We start from the raw sequence: 13,684 nt of genomic DNA, 5'->3' as shown, positions 1-13,684 counted from the left end.
GTCATACCACCCATGGTGTTACCTCTTCAGGCAGAGCTGTGGTCCCTAGGCCTACAGGACACAGCAAACCAAGCTCTCCCAGCCGATCGAGCGCCAGCTGTCCCAGCCATCAAACAAAGACAAACTTAGATGCAGATGAGGACAAAGACACTGCATGGACGGTACTAGGTGAGGCCGCCGTAAACGTGAATTTGCGCCGCCATCTTCCGTTGCTAATGTCTTGGTGCCAGATACCAGAGCACACCTTCAGAGGTCCTGTAGAGTCCACGCCTTGACGGGTCAGAGCTGTTTTGGTGGCATGAGGGGGACCTACACAATATAAGGCAGGTGTATTGGCTGATCGGTGTATGTCTCCCTGAAAAGCTGTTTTATTTTCTGGGTAAATGTGATGGAGAAATGCATTTTAAACATAATTCAAAATAAGATTTTAACCTTGTATTACTTATTATCCATATTATCAAATGCACAATTTCTCCCTCCCCTTTTGAGGGCTTATGATTCTAAAGTTCTCTATCTTTCATTTTCCAACATGCTAGACCCTTTCCTAGAACCACCTTAAAACTTGGATTATTGATCAAATTTTCTATTTTGTCAAGCCCTTTTTAAACTTAGTTTGGATAAACAATCTTAAAATGAATGTTTAGAAGGTGATGCTGATGATTATTATCATTATTATTATTAACGTTGTTGTTATTATTATTATTAGTAGCAGTATCTAGTCAGGTATCCACTCTTTCAGTCATGTATACTTCTTGCGTCTGTACTTCTTGTTAATCAGTGTGTTACTTTCAGTCTTCCCACAGCAGCAAAGAACTCCATGGAAAAACCTTTGTAAATATCTCTGTCTGCCTCTCCAGGTGGGTGGTCCCACAGATCCATCTCGCGTTCTCTGCAGCGTGCTGAAGCCTTGTTCAGAACCACCTTCAACCCCAGGCTGAAGTGGCTGCTGCGGGGGCACAGTCAGGAGGAAGAGCTGGAGGGGGGCTTTGTGGCTGCTCATAACCTTGTTTCCCGTTCCTCCACACGTCTCCTGCGCCTGTTGCAAGGGATGCTGGGAGTGGCAGCTCAGTGGCAGCTGATTGAGTGGAGGGAAATGGTTACTCCCCAGGTGGGTTTCAGGGTCTTAGGTTGGGAGATCAGAAAATGGCGAGGGGTGGGGGGTGGGAATCAATGTGTGTACAAACGGAAGATATTATGGTCATGAGGGGTGATGCTTACTGAACGGTAATAAGTAGTTGTTTTCCTGTTGTTCCAGGTCAGTAAGCTTTTGACAAATTAGATTTGAAGTCAAAGGCCTCGATCATTCCTTTTATCATTTGTTCATGATGCCTGCTCTGTCTGTCTTGGAGTTGTTCATGATGCCTGCTCTGTCTGTCATGAAGTTAACCTCTGACACGCTCAGTAAATTTAGCAACATAGCCACTCATTTTGACGAGTTTACCCAAGTATAACACCCTTTTTCTTGGCTTCCGGGTGGCGTAGCGGTCTATTCTGTTGCCTACCAACATGGGGATTGCCGGTTCGAATGCCCGGTCGGGCATCCCTACAGACACAATTTGCCATGTCTGTGGGTGGAAAGCCTGATGTGGGTATGTGTCCTGGTCGCTGCACTAGCGCCTCCTCTGGTCAGTCGGGGAGCCTGTTCGGGGGGGAGGGGGAACTGGGGGGAATAGTGTGATTCTCTCACACGCCATGTCCCCCTGGTGAAACTCCTCGCTGTCAGGTGAAAAGAAGTGGCTGGTGACTCCACATGTATCGGAGGAGACGTGGTAGTCTGCAGCCCTCCCCGGATCAGCAGAGGGGGTGGAGCAGAGACCGGGATGGCTCGGAAGAGTGGGGTAATTGGCCAAGTATAATTGGGGAGAAAAAGGGGGGAAATCCAAAAATAAATAAATTAATAAATAAACACCCTTTTTCTTCTCTTGCCGCCACCACCAGGTATGTGTAAAAGACCTTTCTCAGGAGGGCTGTGTGCTCCTAAACCCCTCCTCCCCCACCTTACAAGGCCACTACGGTGTTCTGTGGAGGCTTTTAGAGCAGCAGTCCCAGCTGCTGTTGGTACACGAGTACGCCAGGAGGGCACACTCTGCAGCAACCTATGTGTCCAGACTGAGCAGAATACTGAAGAAGCTGGACCTGACACCGGGCCAGGTAAGGCTTTTCATAGCAACTTAAAGGACGCTTAATGCAGTTATTTATCCTGACTGTTACGATGGTAAAACTGTTGAGCTCTACATTTATTTATCCTGACTGTTAACAATGGTAAAACTGTTGAGCTCTACATTTATTTATCCTGACTGTTGCGATGGTAAAACTGTTGAGCTCTACATTTATTTATCCTGACTGTTACGTTGGTAAAACTGTTGAGTTCTACATTTATTTATCCTGAATGTTACGATGGTAAAACTGTTAAGCTCTACATTTATTTATCCTGACTGTTACGATGGTAAAACTGTTGAGCTCTACATTTATTTATCCTGACTGTTGCGATGGTAAAACTGTTGAGCTCTACATTTATTTATCCTGAACTGATGAACTCTATATTTATTTATCCTGAGTGTTAACGATGGTAATTTTGAATAACTGATTGCAAGATTATGAGTTTTGCCATTATCATGATATTGCCGAATATATTCCTGTCCAGAATACATGAATATTTCTGATCTGCAATACCCCTGTGTAAAGAAAAATCAGAATTTAAAAATTTCAGCCTTAAAATGTGAGCACAGCTTAGGCCAGTTTTTCATTTTCATTTGATTATTAAATAAAAAATAAAGATGAATAAAAATGAATTTTTATTTTTATACCTTACTTACAGTTACTGCAGCACACGTAACAGTTTGTGGGCAAAGTAAAATTTTCAACAAACCTTTTAAGTGAGAAAAGCTAACAATTTTAAAACAGTATTTTGTTTAAAAACATCTTCTCTTCTCCCCTCCTCTTTCCAGAACCAGCTCGGTTGCTCTGATTTCACTGTAAGTCTCGGACCCCTGAGCCAGGAACTGCGGGTTCATCTGAGTCACTGGTCTTGTCTGTTTTCAAAGGCCCAGTCTGACATTTATCTGAGACACGGTCTGGCTAAGCAGCCAGGTCGGCTTGCAGAAATGAGGCAGGTTCTGGATTCATTGGGTCTGCAGGCGCTGGTTTTGATGGAGCACCTTGTGTATGTGACTCTCTCACACTTGGCTCAAACCTGGTTCGAATCTGTACCAAGAGAAGTTCTGGACGATATTTTAGCTGGTACCGAACTGTATAACCAAGCAGTAGAAGAGTACAGACAGTATCACAGCGCTACCTTGTGGAGGACTGTAGTCTTACACCAGACAGATTATTACAGACTGCGTTTCCGGTCTCCGAGCAACAAGAGGTGTTATCCTGCGGCCTTCCCTGTGAAAGAGTTGATGAGGATTCTAGCAATCCATCATGGAAAGATTGCAGCCAAGCAGCTTCACCACTGGGCCTCTCAGCAGACCTACCAATGCTGTGAAGCCCACCTTAGTGAAAAGTCTCAACTGTATCCTGAAGCTCTTCCCAACCAGGGGGCCCAACTCTGTTGTGGAGCATCCATGTGGACCTGGAAGCAGCTGGAGTACAGCTACCCTCTTATTACTTTCAACCGACCTCAACCACCCTGTGATTCATCCCTCTATCCACCTCCCCATTCTTCTCTCCGTCCACCTCCACTTCTCCATTCACGTCACTTGCTCCTCAACCCTCACCCTAATTTAGACGGGTCTGTCTTGGAGAACGTCTGTCCTGCATCAACTTCCGTCCAGCAAAGACCAGAGTGCCCTACCAAAGGCCAAACCAGGACTAACACAGATAGGAAGTGCCAGTCCTACATAGGCCTGACTGACTCAACCCAGACAGATGCAAAAGATCTGAAATCAGTCCAATCCAGTACTGGAGAGCCTGTTCCAATACAAACGAGTTTAATTGGCTGTTATGAAGCCCAGACTAACTTAAACATTTCTGAAGCCTTCCAAACTGTTCTGCCTCCTTCTCACAGTCCTTCATTCCTACCTCTCTCAGGATTCTGCCAGCAGGACCAGTCTTCATTGGAACTGCTGTTTCAGGCCCTTGTGTCTTCCAGTGACCTTCTGGCTCCGTTGGTACCACAGACATCCACAACCTCATCAAGTTGCTCCACAGCTGAAATGTTGGTACCAAAAAAATTCAGAGCAGATAAGATGGCACCAAAAAGACAGACTAACTCAATGTCTCTACAAGGAACCAGAACTGATAGTGTGGCACCATTACACATTCAGACTGATTCAGTGGTGTTAAACAGACTGAGAGCACAGCGAAACCCAAACCTGGAGATTTGTCAGCAGGAACAGGCAGAAGCAGAAATGACAACCAGAGAACTCAGTCCCAGGTAATCTCATCATTCATTATTCATTAGACGTTGTGTTTAGTCTTGGAAGCAGCAGGCACAGTTTTTGTTTTTTTAAGATTTTAAGGTTTTGAGAGCTGTCATTTATGAATGTTTATCAGCTTATCATAAGAAAGCACCTCTTATTCTAGTCTGTTCTCGATCATCTTCTCCTCGTAATCGCCTGCTCTGATTCTGTTCACCCTTTCCACTTGTCTTTCACTCCTCTCTCCTCCTTCCTTTTCTCTTTTTGATCTTCTTCACCGGCCCAGTTTACCTCGCCTCTCTTTCCTCTCGCCAGTCCCCCCTTCCAGGTTTGGCCCACCACTGCGTTCCTCTACAGGAGTGAGCGCAGGGCGTGATCACAGAAACATAGCCAGCAGACCCAGTTTAACATTACTGTGCAGAGTGTGTGTTGCAGTAGTGCTGTGTGTGTGTGTGTGTGTGTGTGTGTGTGTGTGTGTGTGTGTGTGTGTGTGTGTGTGTGTGTGTGTGTGTGTGTGTGTGTGTGTACGTACGGTTAGCATGTATGTTCATGTCCATGTTCTTTTCTCAGTAAGGTCCAAAGTAACTATGTCATGCATTATGTGGCTTAAGTTTGGGCAAGAGGGCGTCCAGGTGGTGTAGCGGTCTATTCTACCAACATGGGGATCAGCGGTCAAATCCCCATGTTACTTCCGTCTTGGTCGGGCATCCCTACAGATACAATTGGCCGTGTCTGCGGGTGGGAAGCCAGATGTGGGTATGTGTTCTGGTCGCTGCACTAGCACCTCCTCTGGTCGGTCAGGGCGCCTGTTCAGGGGGAGGGGGAACTGGGGGGAATAGCGTTATCCTCCCACACACTATGTCCCCTTGGTGAAACTCTTCACTGTCAGGAGAAAAGCAACGGCTGGTGACTCCACATGTATCGGAGGAGAAATATGGTAGTCTGCATCCCTCCCCGGATCGGCAGAGGGGGTGGAGCAGCAACCAGGACGGCTCAGAAGAATGGGGTAATTGGCCAAGTACAATTGGGAGAAAAAGGGAGAGAAAAAAAAAGTTTGGGCAAGAGAATCAACAAATTGCATCTATGCCCAAGTATCTATCTAGCTTTAGGAGCTGGTTCTGTGATTGTGATGCCCAGTTCTAGCTAATCTGACTGTGAGATATGTCAGTTCTAGCTAATCTGACTGTGAGATATGTCCTAGCTGGTCTGACTGTATGATATGTCAGTTCTAGCTAATCTGACTGTGAGATATGTCAGTTCTAGCTAATCTGACTGTGAGATATGTCAGTTCTAGCTGGTCTGACTGTGAGATATGTCAGTTCTAGCTGGTCTGACTGTATGATATGTCAGTTCTAGCTAATCTGACTGTGAGATATGTCAGTTCTAGCTGGTCTGACTGTGAGATATGTCAGTTCTAGCTGGTCTGACTGTGAGATATGTCAGTTCTAGCTGGTCTGACTGTATGATATGTCAGTTCTAGCTGGTCTGACTGTATGATATGTCAGTTCTAGCTGGTGTGACTGTGAGATATGTCAGTTCTAGCTGGTCTGACTGTGAGATATGTCAGCTCTAGCTGGTCTGACTGTGAGATATTCCAGTTCTAGCTGGTCTGACTGTGTGATTTGTCAGTTCTTGCTGGTCTGACTGTGAGATATGTCAGTTCTAGCTGGTATGACTCAGTTCCAGCTGGTGTGCCTGTGAGATATGTCAGTTCTAGCTGGTGTGACTGTGAGATATGTCAGTTCTAGCTGGTGTGACTGTGAGATGTGTCAGTTCTAGCTGGTGTGACTGTGAGATGTGTCAGTTCTAGCTGGTCTGACTGTGTGATTTGTCAGTTCTAGCTGGTCTGACTGTATGATATCTCAGTTCTAGCTGGTCTGACTGTATGATATGTCAGTTCTAGGTGGTCTGACTGTGAGATATGTCAGTTCTAGCTGGTCTGACTGTGAGATGTGTCAGTTCTAGCAGGTCTGACTGTATGATATGTCAGTTCTAGCTGGTCTGACTGAGAGATATGTCAGTTCTAGCTGGTCTGATTGTGAGATATGTCATTTCTAGCTGGTCTGACTGTGAGATATGTCAGTTCTAGCTGGTGTGACTGTGAGATATGTCAGTTCTAGCAGGTCTGACTGTGAGATATGTCAGTTCTAGCTGGTCTGACTGTGTTATATGTCAGTTTTAGCTGGTCTGACTGTGAGATATGTCAGTTCTAGCAGGTCTGACTGTATGATATGTCAGTTTTAGCTGGTCTGACTGTGAGATATGTCAGCTCTAACTGGTCTGACTGTGTTATATGTCAGTTCTAGCTGGTCTGACTGTGAGATGTGTCAGTTCTAGCTGGTCTGTGTGCTATGTCAGTTCTAGCTGGTCTGACTGTGTGATGGGTCAGTTCTAGCTGGTCTGACTGTGTGATATGTCAGTTCTAGCTGGTCTGACTGTGTGATTTGTCAGTTCTAGCTGGTCTGACTGTGTGATTTGTCAGTTCTAGCTGGTCTGACTCAGTTCCAGCTGGTGTGCCTGTGAGATATGTCAGTTCTAGCTGGTATGACTGTGAGATGTGTCAGTTCTAGCTGGTCTGACTGTGTTATATGTCAGTTCTAGCTGTTCTGACTCAGTTCCAGCTAGTCTGACTGTGAGATATGTCAGTTCTAGCTGGTCTGACTCTGTAATATCCCAGTTCTAGCTGGTCTGACTCTGTAATATCTAAGTTCTAGCTGATCTGACTGTGGGATACGTCAGTTCTAGCAGGTCTGACTATGTGATATGTCAGTTCTAGCTGGTCTGACTGTGTTATGTCAGTTCTAGCTGGTCTGACTGTGTGATATGTCAGTTTTAGCTGGTGTGACTGAGATGTGTCAGTTCTAGCTGGTCTGACTGTGTGATATGTCAGTTCTAGCTGGTCTGACTGTGTGATATGTCAGTTCTAGCTTGTCTGACTGTGTGATGGGTCAGTTCTATCTACTCTGACTGTGTGATATGTCAGTTCTAGCTGGTCTGACTGTGTGATGGGTCAGTTCTTGCTGGTCTGACTGTGTGAGTTGTCAGTTCTTGCTGGTCTGACTGTGTGATATGTCAGTTCTAGCTGGTCTGACTGTGTGATATGTCAGTTCTAGCTGGTCTGACTGTGAGATATGTCAGCTCTAGCTGGTCTGACTGTGTGATTTGTCAGTTCTAGCTGGTGTGACTATGTGATATGTCAGTTCTAGCTGGTCTGACTCAGTTCCAGCTGGTCTGCCTGTGAGATATGTCGGTTCTAGCTGGTCTGACTGTGTGATATGTCAGTTCTAGCTGGTCTGGCTGTGAGATATCTCAGTTCTAGCTGGTCTGACTGTATGATATCTCAGTTCTAGCTGGTCTGACTGTATGATATGTCAGTTCTAGCTGGTCTGACTGTGAGATATGTCAGTTCTTGCTGGTCTGACTCTATGATATGTCAGCTCTAGCTGGTCTGACTGTGAAATATGTCAGTTCTTGCCGGTCTGACTGTGAGATATGTCAGTTCTTGCCGGTCTGACAGTGAGATATGTCAGCTCTAGCTGGTGTGACTGTGAGATATGTCAGTTCTAGCAGGTCTGACTGTGTTATATGTCAGTTTTAGCTGGTCTGACTGTGAGATATGTCAGTTTTAGCTGGTCTGACTGTGAGATATGTCAGTTCTAGCTGGTCTGACTCAGTTCCAGCTAGTCTGACTGTGAGATATGTCAGTTCTAGCTGGTCTGACTCTGTAATATCCCAGTTCTAGCTGGTCTGACTCTGTGATATCTAAGTTCTAGCTGATCTGACTCTGGGATATGTCAGTTCTAGCAGGTCTGACTATGTGATGTGTCAGTTCTAGCTGGTCTGACTGTGTTATGTCAGTTCTAGCTGGTCTGACTGTATGATATGTCAGTTTTAGCTGGTGTGACTGTGAGATGTGTCAGTTCTAGCTGGTCTGACTGTGTGATATGTCAGTTCTAGCTGGTCTGACTGTGTGATGGGTCAGTTCTAGCTGGTCTGACTGTGTGATGGGTCAGTTCTATCTACTCTGACTGTGTCATATGTCAGTTCTAGCTGGTCTGACTGTGTGATTTGTCAGTTCTTGCTGGTCTGACTGTGTGATTTGTCAGTTCTTGCTGGTCTGACTGTGAGATATGTTAGTTCTAGCTGGTGTGACTATGTGATATGTCAGTTCTAGCTGGTCTGACTCAGTTCCAGCTGGTCTGCCTGTGAGATATGTCAGTTCTAGCTGGTCTGACTGTGTGATATGTCAGTTCTAGCTTGTCTGGCTGTGAGATATGTCAGATCTAGCTGGTCTGACTGTGAGATATGTCAGATCTAGCTGGTCTGACTGTGAGGTATGTCAGATCTAGCTGGTCTGACTGTGAGATATGTGGGATCTAGCTGGTCTGACTGTGAGATATGTCAGCTCTAGCTAGTCTGACTGTGAGATATGTCAGCTCTAGCTGGTCTGACTGTGTGCTATATCAGTTCTAGCTGGTCTGACTGTGTGATGGGTCAGTTCTAGCTGGTCTGACTGTGTGATATGTCAGTTCTTGCTGGTCTGACTGGGAGATATTCCAGTTCTAGCTGGTCTGACTGTGTGATTTGTCAGTTCTTGCTGGTCTGACTGTGAGATATGTCAGTTCTAGCTGGTCTGACTCAGTTCCAGCTGGTGTGCCTGTGAGATATGTCAGTTCCAGCTGGTGTGACTGTGAGATATGTCAGTTCTAGCTGGTGTGACTGTGAGATGTGTCAGTTCTAGCTGATGTGACTGTGAGATGTGTCAGTTCTAGCTGGTCTGACTGTGTGATTTGTCAGTTCTAGCTGGTCTGACTGTATGATATCTCAGTTCTAGCTGGTCTGACTGTATGATATGTCAGTTGTAGGTGGTCTGACTGTGAGATATGTCAGTTCTAGCTGGTCTGACTGTGAGATATGTCAGTTCTAGCTGGTCTGACTGTATGATATGTCAGTTCTAGCTGGTCTGACTGTATGATATGTCAGTTCTAGCTGGTCTGACTGAGAGATATGTCAGTTCTAGCTGGTCTGACTGTGAGATATGTCAGCTCTAGCTGGTCTGACTGTGAGATATGTCAGTTCTAGCTGGTGTGACTGTGAGATATGTCAGTTCTAGCAGGTCTGACTGTGAGATATGTCAGTTCTAGCTGGTCTGACTGTGTTATATGTCAGTTTTAGCTGGTCTGACTGTGAGATATGTCAGTTCTAGCAGGTCTGACTGTATGATATGTCAGTTTTAGCTGGTCTGACTGTGAGATATGTCAGCTCTAACTGGTCTGACTGTGTTATATGTCAGTTCTAGCTGATTTGACTGTGAGATGTGTCAGTTCTAGCTGGTCTGTGTGCTATGTCAGTTCTAGCTGGTCTGACTGTGTGATGGGTCAGTTCTAGCTGGTCTGACTGTGTGATATGTCAGTTCTAGCTGGTCTGACTGTGTGATTTGTCAGTTCTTGCTGGTCTGACTGGGAGATATTCCAGTTCTAGCTGGTCTGACTGTGTGATTTGTCAGTTCTAGCTGGTCTGACTCAGTTCCAGCTGGTGTGCCTGTGAGATATGTTAGTTCTAGCTGGTGTGACTGTGAGATGTGTCAGTTCTAGCTGGTCTGACTGTGTGATTTGTCAGTTCTAGCTGGTCTGACCCTGTAATATCCCAGTTCTAGCTGGTCTGACTCTGTAATATCTAAGTTCTAGCTGATCTGACTGTGGGATACGTCAGTTCTAGCAGGTCTGACTATGTGATATGTCAGTTCTAGCTGGTCTGACTGTGTTATGTCAGTTCTAGCTGGTCTGACTGTGTGATATGTCAGTTTTAGCTGGTGTGACTGTGAGACGTGTCAGTTGTAGCTGGTCTGACTGTGTGATATGTCAGTTCTAGCTGGTCTGACTGTGTGATAGTCAGTTCTAGCTGGTCTGACTGTGTGATGGGTCAGTTCTATCTACTCTGACTGTGTGATATGTCAGTTCTAGCTGGTCTGACTGTGTGATGGGTCAGTTCTTGCTGGTCTGACTGTGTGAGTTGTCAGTTCTTGCTGGTCTGACTGTGTGATATGTCAGTTCTAGCTGGTCTGACTGTGTGATATGTCAGTTCTTGCTGGTCTGACTGTGTGATATGTCAGTTCTAGCTGGTCTGACTGTGTGATATGTCAGTTCTAGCTGGTCTGACTGTGAGATATGTCAGCTCTAGCTGGTCTGACTGTGTGATTTGTCAGTACTAGCTGGTGTGACTATGTGATATGTCAGTTCTAGCTGGTCTGACTCAGTTCCAGCTGGTCTGCCTGTGAGATATGTCGGTTCTAGCTGGTCTGACTGTGTGATATGTCAGTTCTAGCTGGTCTGGCTGTGAGATATCTCAGTTCTAGCTGGTCTGACTGTATGATATCTCAGTTCTAGCTGGTCTGACTGTATGATATGTCAGTTCTAGCTGGTCTGACTGTGAGATATGTCAGTTCTAGCTGGTCTGACTGTATGATATGTCAGTTTTAGCTGGTCTGACTGTGAAATATGTCAGTTCTTGCCGGTCTGACTGTGAGATATGTCAGTTCTTGCCGGTCTGACTGTGAGATATGTCAGTTCTAGCTGGTGTGACTGTGAGATATGTCAGTTCTAGCAGGTCTGACTGTGTTATATGTCAGTTGTAGCTGGTCTGACTGTGAGATATGTCAGTTCTAGCAGGTCTGACTGTATGATATGTCAGTTTTAGCTGGTCTGACTGTGAGATATGTCAGCTCTAACTGGTCTGACTGTGTTATATGTCAGTTCTAGCTGATGTGCCTGTGAGATATGTCAGTTCTAGCTGGTGTGACTGTGAGATATGTCAGTTCTAGCTGGTGTGACTGTGAGATGTGTCAGTTCTAGCTGGTCTGACTGTGTGATTTGTCAGTTCTAGCTGGTCTGACTGTGTTATATGTCAGTTCTAGCTGGTCTGACTCAGTTCCAGCTAGTCTGACTGTGAGATATGTCAGTTCTAGCTGGTGTGACTCTGTAATATCCCAGTTCTAGCTGGTCTGACTCTCTGATATCGAAGTTCTAGCTGATCTGACTGTGGGTTATGTCAGTTCTAGCAGGTCTGACTATGTGATATGTCAGTTCTAGCTGGTCTGACTGTGTTATGTCAGTTCTAGCTGGTCTGACTGTGTGATATGTCAGTTTTAGCTGGTGTGACTGTGAGATGTGTCAGTTCTAGCTGGTCTGACTGTGTGATGGGTCAGTTCTAGCAGGTCTGACTGTGTGATGGGTCAGTTTTATCTACTCTGACTGTGTGATATGTCAGTTCTAGCTGGTCTGACTGTGTGATTTGTCAGTTCTTGCTGGTCTGACTGTGTGATTTGTCAGTTCTTGCTGGTGTGACTATGTGAAATGTCAGTTCTAGCTGGTCTGACTCAGTTCCAGCTGGTCTGCCTGTGAGATATGTCAGTTCTAGCTGGTCTGACTGTGTGATATGTCAGTTCTAGCTTGTCTGGCTGTGAGATATGTCAGATCTAGCTGGTCTGACTGTGAGATATGTCAGATCTAGCTGGTCTGACTGTGAGATGTGTCAGTTCTAGCTGGTGTGACTGTGAGATGTGTCAGTTCTAGCTGGTCTGACTGTGTGATTTGTAATTTCTAGCTGGTCTGACTGTATGATATCTCAGTTCTAGCTGGTCTGACTGTATGATATGTCAGTTCTAGGTGGTCTGACTGTGAGATATGTCAGTTCTAGCTGGTCTGACTGTGAGATGTGTCAGTTCTAGCTGGTCTGACTGTATGATATGTCAGTTCTAGCTGGTCTGACTGAGAGATATGTCAGTTCTAGCTGGTCTGATTGTGAGATATGTCATTTCTAGCTGGTCTGACTGTGAGATATGTCAGTTCTAGCTGGTGTGACTGTGAGATATGTCAGTTCTAGCAGGTCTGACTGTGAGATATGTCAGTTCTAGCTGGTCTGACTGTGTTATATGTCAGTTTTAGCTGGTCTGACTGTGAGATATGTCAGTTCTAGCAGGTCTGACTGTATGATATGTCAGTTTTAGCTGGTCTGACTGTGAGATATGTCAGCTCTAACTGGTCCGACTGTGTTATATGTCAGTTCTAGCTGGTCTGACTGTGAGATGGGTCAGTTCTAGCTGGTCTGACTGTGTGATATGTCAGTTCTAGCTGGTCTGACTGTGTGATGGGTCAGTTCTAGCTGGTCTGACTGTGTGATATGTCAGTTCTAGCTGGTCTGACTGTGTGATTTGTCAGTTCTAGCTGATCTGACTGTGTGATTTGTCAGTTCTAGCTGGTCTGACTCAGTTCCAGCTGGTGTGCCTGTGAGATATGTCAGTTCTAGCTGGTAAGACTGTGAGATGTGTCAGTTCTAGCTGGTCTGACTGTGTTATATGTCAGTTCTAGCTGTTCTCACTCAGTTCCAGCTAGTCTGACCGTGAGATATGTCAGTTCTAGCTGGTCTGACTCTGTAATATCCCAGTTCTAGCTGGTCTGACTCTGTAATATCTAAGTTCTAGCTGATCTGACTGTGGGATACGTCAGTTCTAGCAGGTCTGACTATGTGATATGTCAGTTCTAGCTGGTCTGACTGTGTTATGTCAGTTCTTGCTGGTCTGACTGTGTGATATGTCAGTTTTAGCTGGTGTGACTGTGAGATGTGTCAGTTCTAGCTGGTCTGACTGTGTGATATGTCAGTTCTAGCTGGTCTGACTGTGTGATATGTCAGTTCTAGCTGGTCTGACTGTGAGATATGTCAGTTCTAGCTGGTCTGACTGTGTTATATGTCAGTTTTAGCTGGTCTGACTGTGAGATATGTCAGTTCTAGCAGGTCTGACTGTATGATATGTCAGTTTTAGCTGGTCTGACTGTGAGATATGTCAGCTCTAACTGGTCTGACTGTGTTATATGTCAGTTCTAGCTGGTCTGACTGTGAGATGTGTCAGTTCTAGCTGGTCTGTGTGCTATGTCAGTTCTAGCTGGTCTGACTGTGTGATGGGTCAGTTCTAGCTGGTCTGACTGTGTGATATGTCAGTTCTAGCTGGTCTGACTGTGTGATTTGTCAGTTCTAGCTGGTCTGACTCAGTTCCAGCTGGTGTGCCTGTGAGATATGTCAGTTCTAGCTGGTATGACTGTGAGATGTGTCAGTTCTAGCTGGTCTGACTGTGTTATATGTCAGTTCTAGCTGTTCTGACTCAGTTCCAGCTAGTCTGACTGTGAGATATGTCAGTTCTAGCTGGTCTGACTCTGTAATATCCCAGTTCTAGCTGGTCTGACTCTGTAATATCTAAGTTCTAGCTGATCTGACTGTGGGATACGTCAGTTCTAGCAGGTCTGACTATGTGATATGTCAGTTCTAGCTGG

At 45.5% G+C, this 13,684-nt stretch overlaps 1 protein-coding gene across 2 annotated transcripts in view; it reads left to right on the top strand.

Moving 5' to 3' along the window:
* The first annotated feature begins 3,034 nt into the window (after positions 1 to 3,034).
* Positions 3,035 to 13,684, top strand: part of ccdc142 (coiled-coil domain containing 142) — a 161,945-nt gene continuing 151,295 nt past the window's right edge. For both annotated transcript variants that reach the window (XM_056292093.1, XM_056292084.1), the window contains exon 1: positions 3,035 to 4,378. In XM_056292093.1, coding sequence (XP_056148068.1) covers positions 3,105 to 4,378 — 1,274 coding nt within the window. In that variant the 5' untranslated portion in view covers positions 3,035 to 3,104. The remainder of the gene's footprint in view (positions 4,379 to 13,684) is intronic.

This window comes from Lampris incognitus, chromosome 1, assembly GCF_029633865.1.
Source record: "Lampris incognitus isolate fLamInc1 chromosome 1, fLamInc1.hap2, whole genome shotgun sequence".
Taxonomy (NCBI): domain Eukaryota; kingdom Metazoa; phylum Chordata; class Actinopteri; order Lampriformes; family Lampridae; genus Lampris; species Lampris incognitus.
Note: the sequence above shows the minus strand (reverse complement) of the source record. Positions and strands in the feature narration are given on the sequence as shown.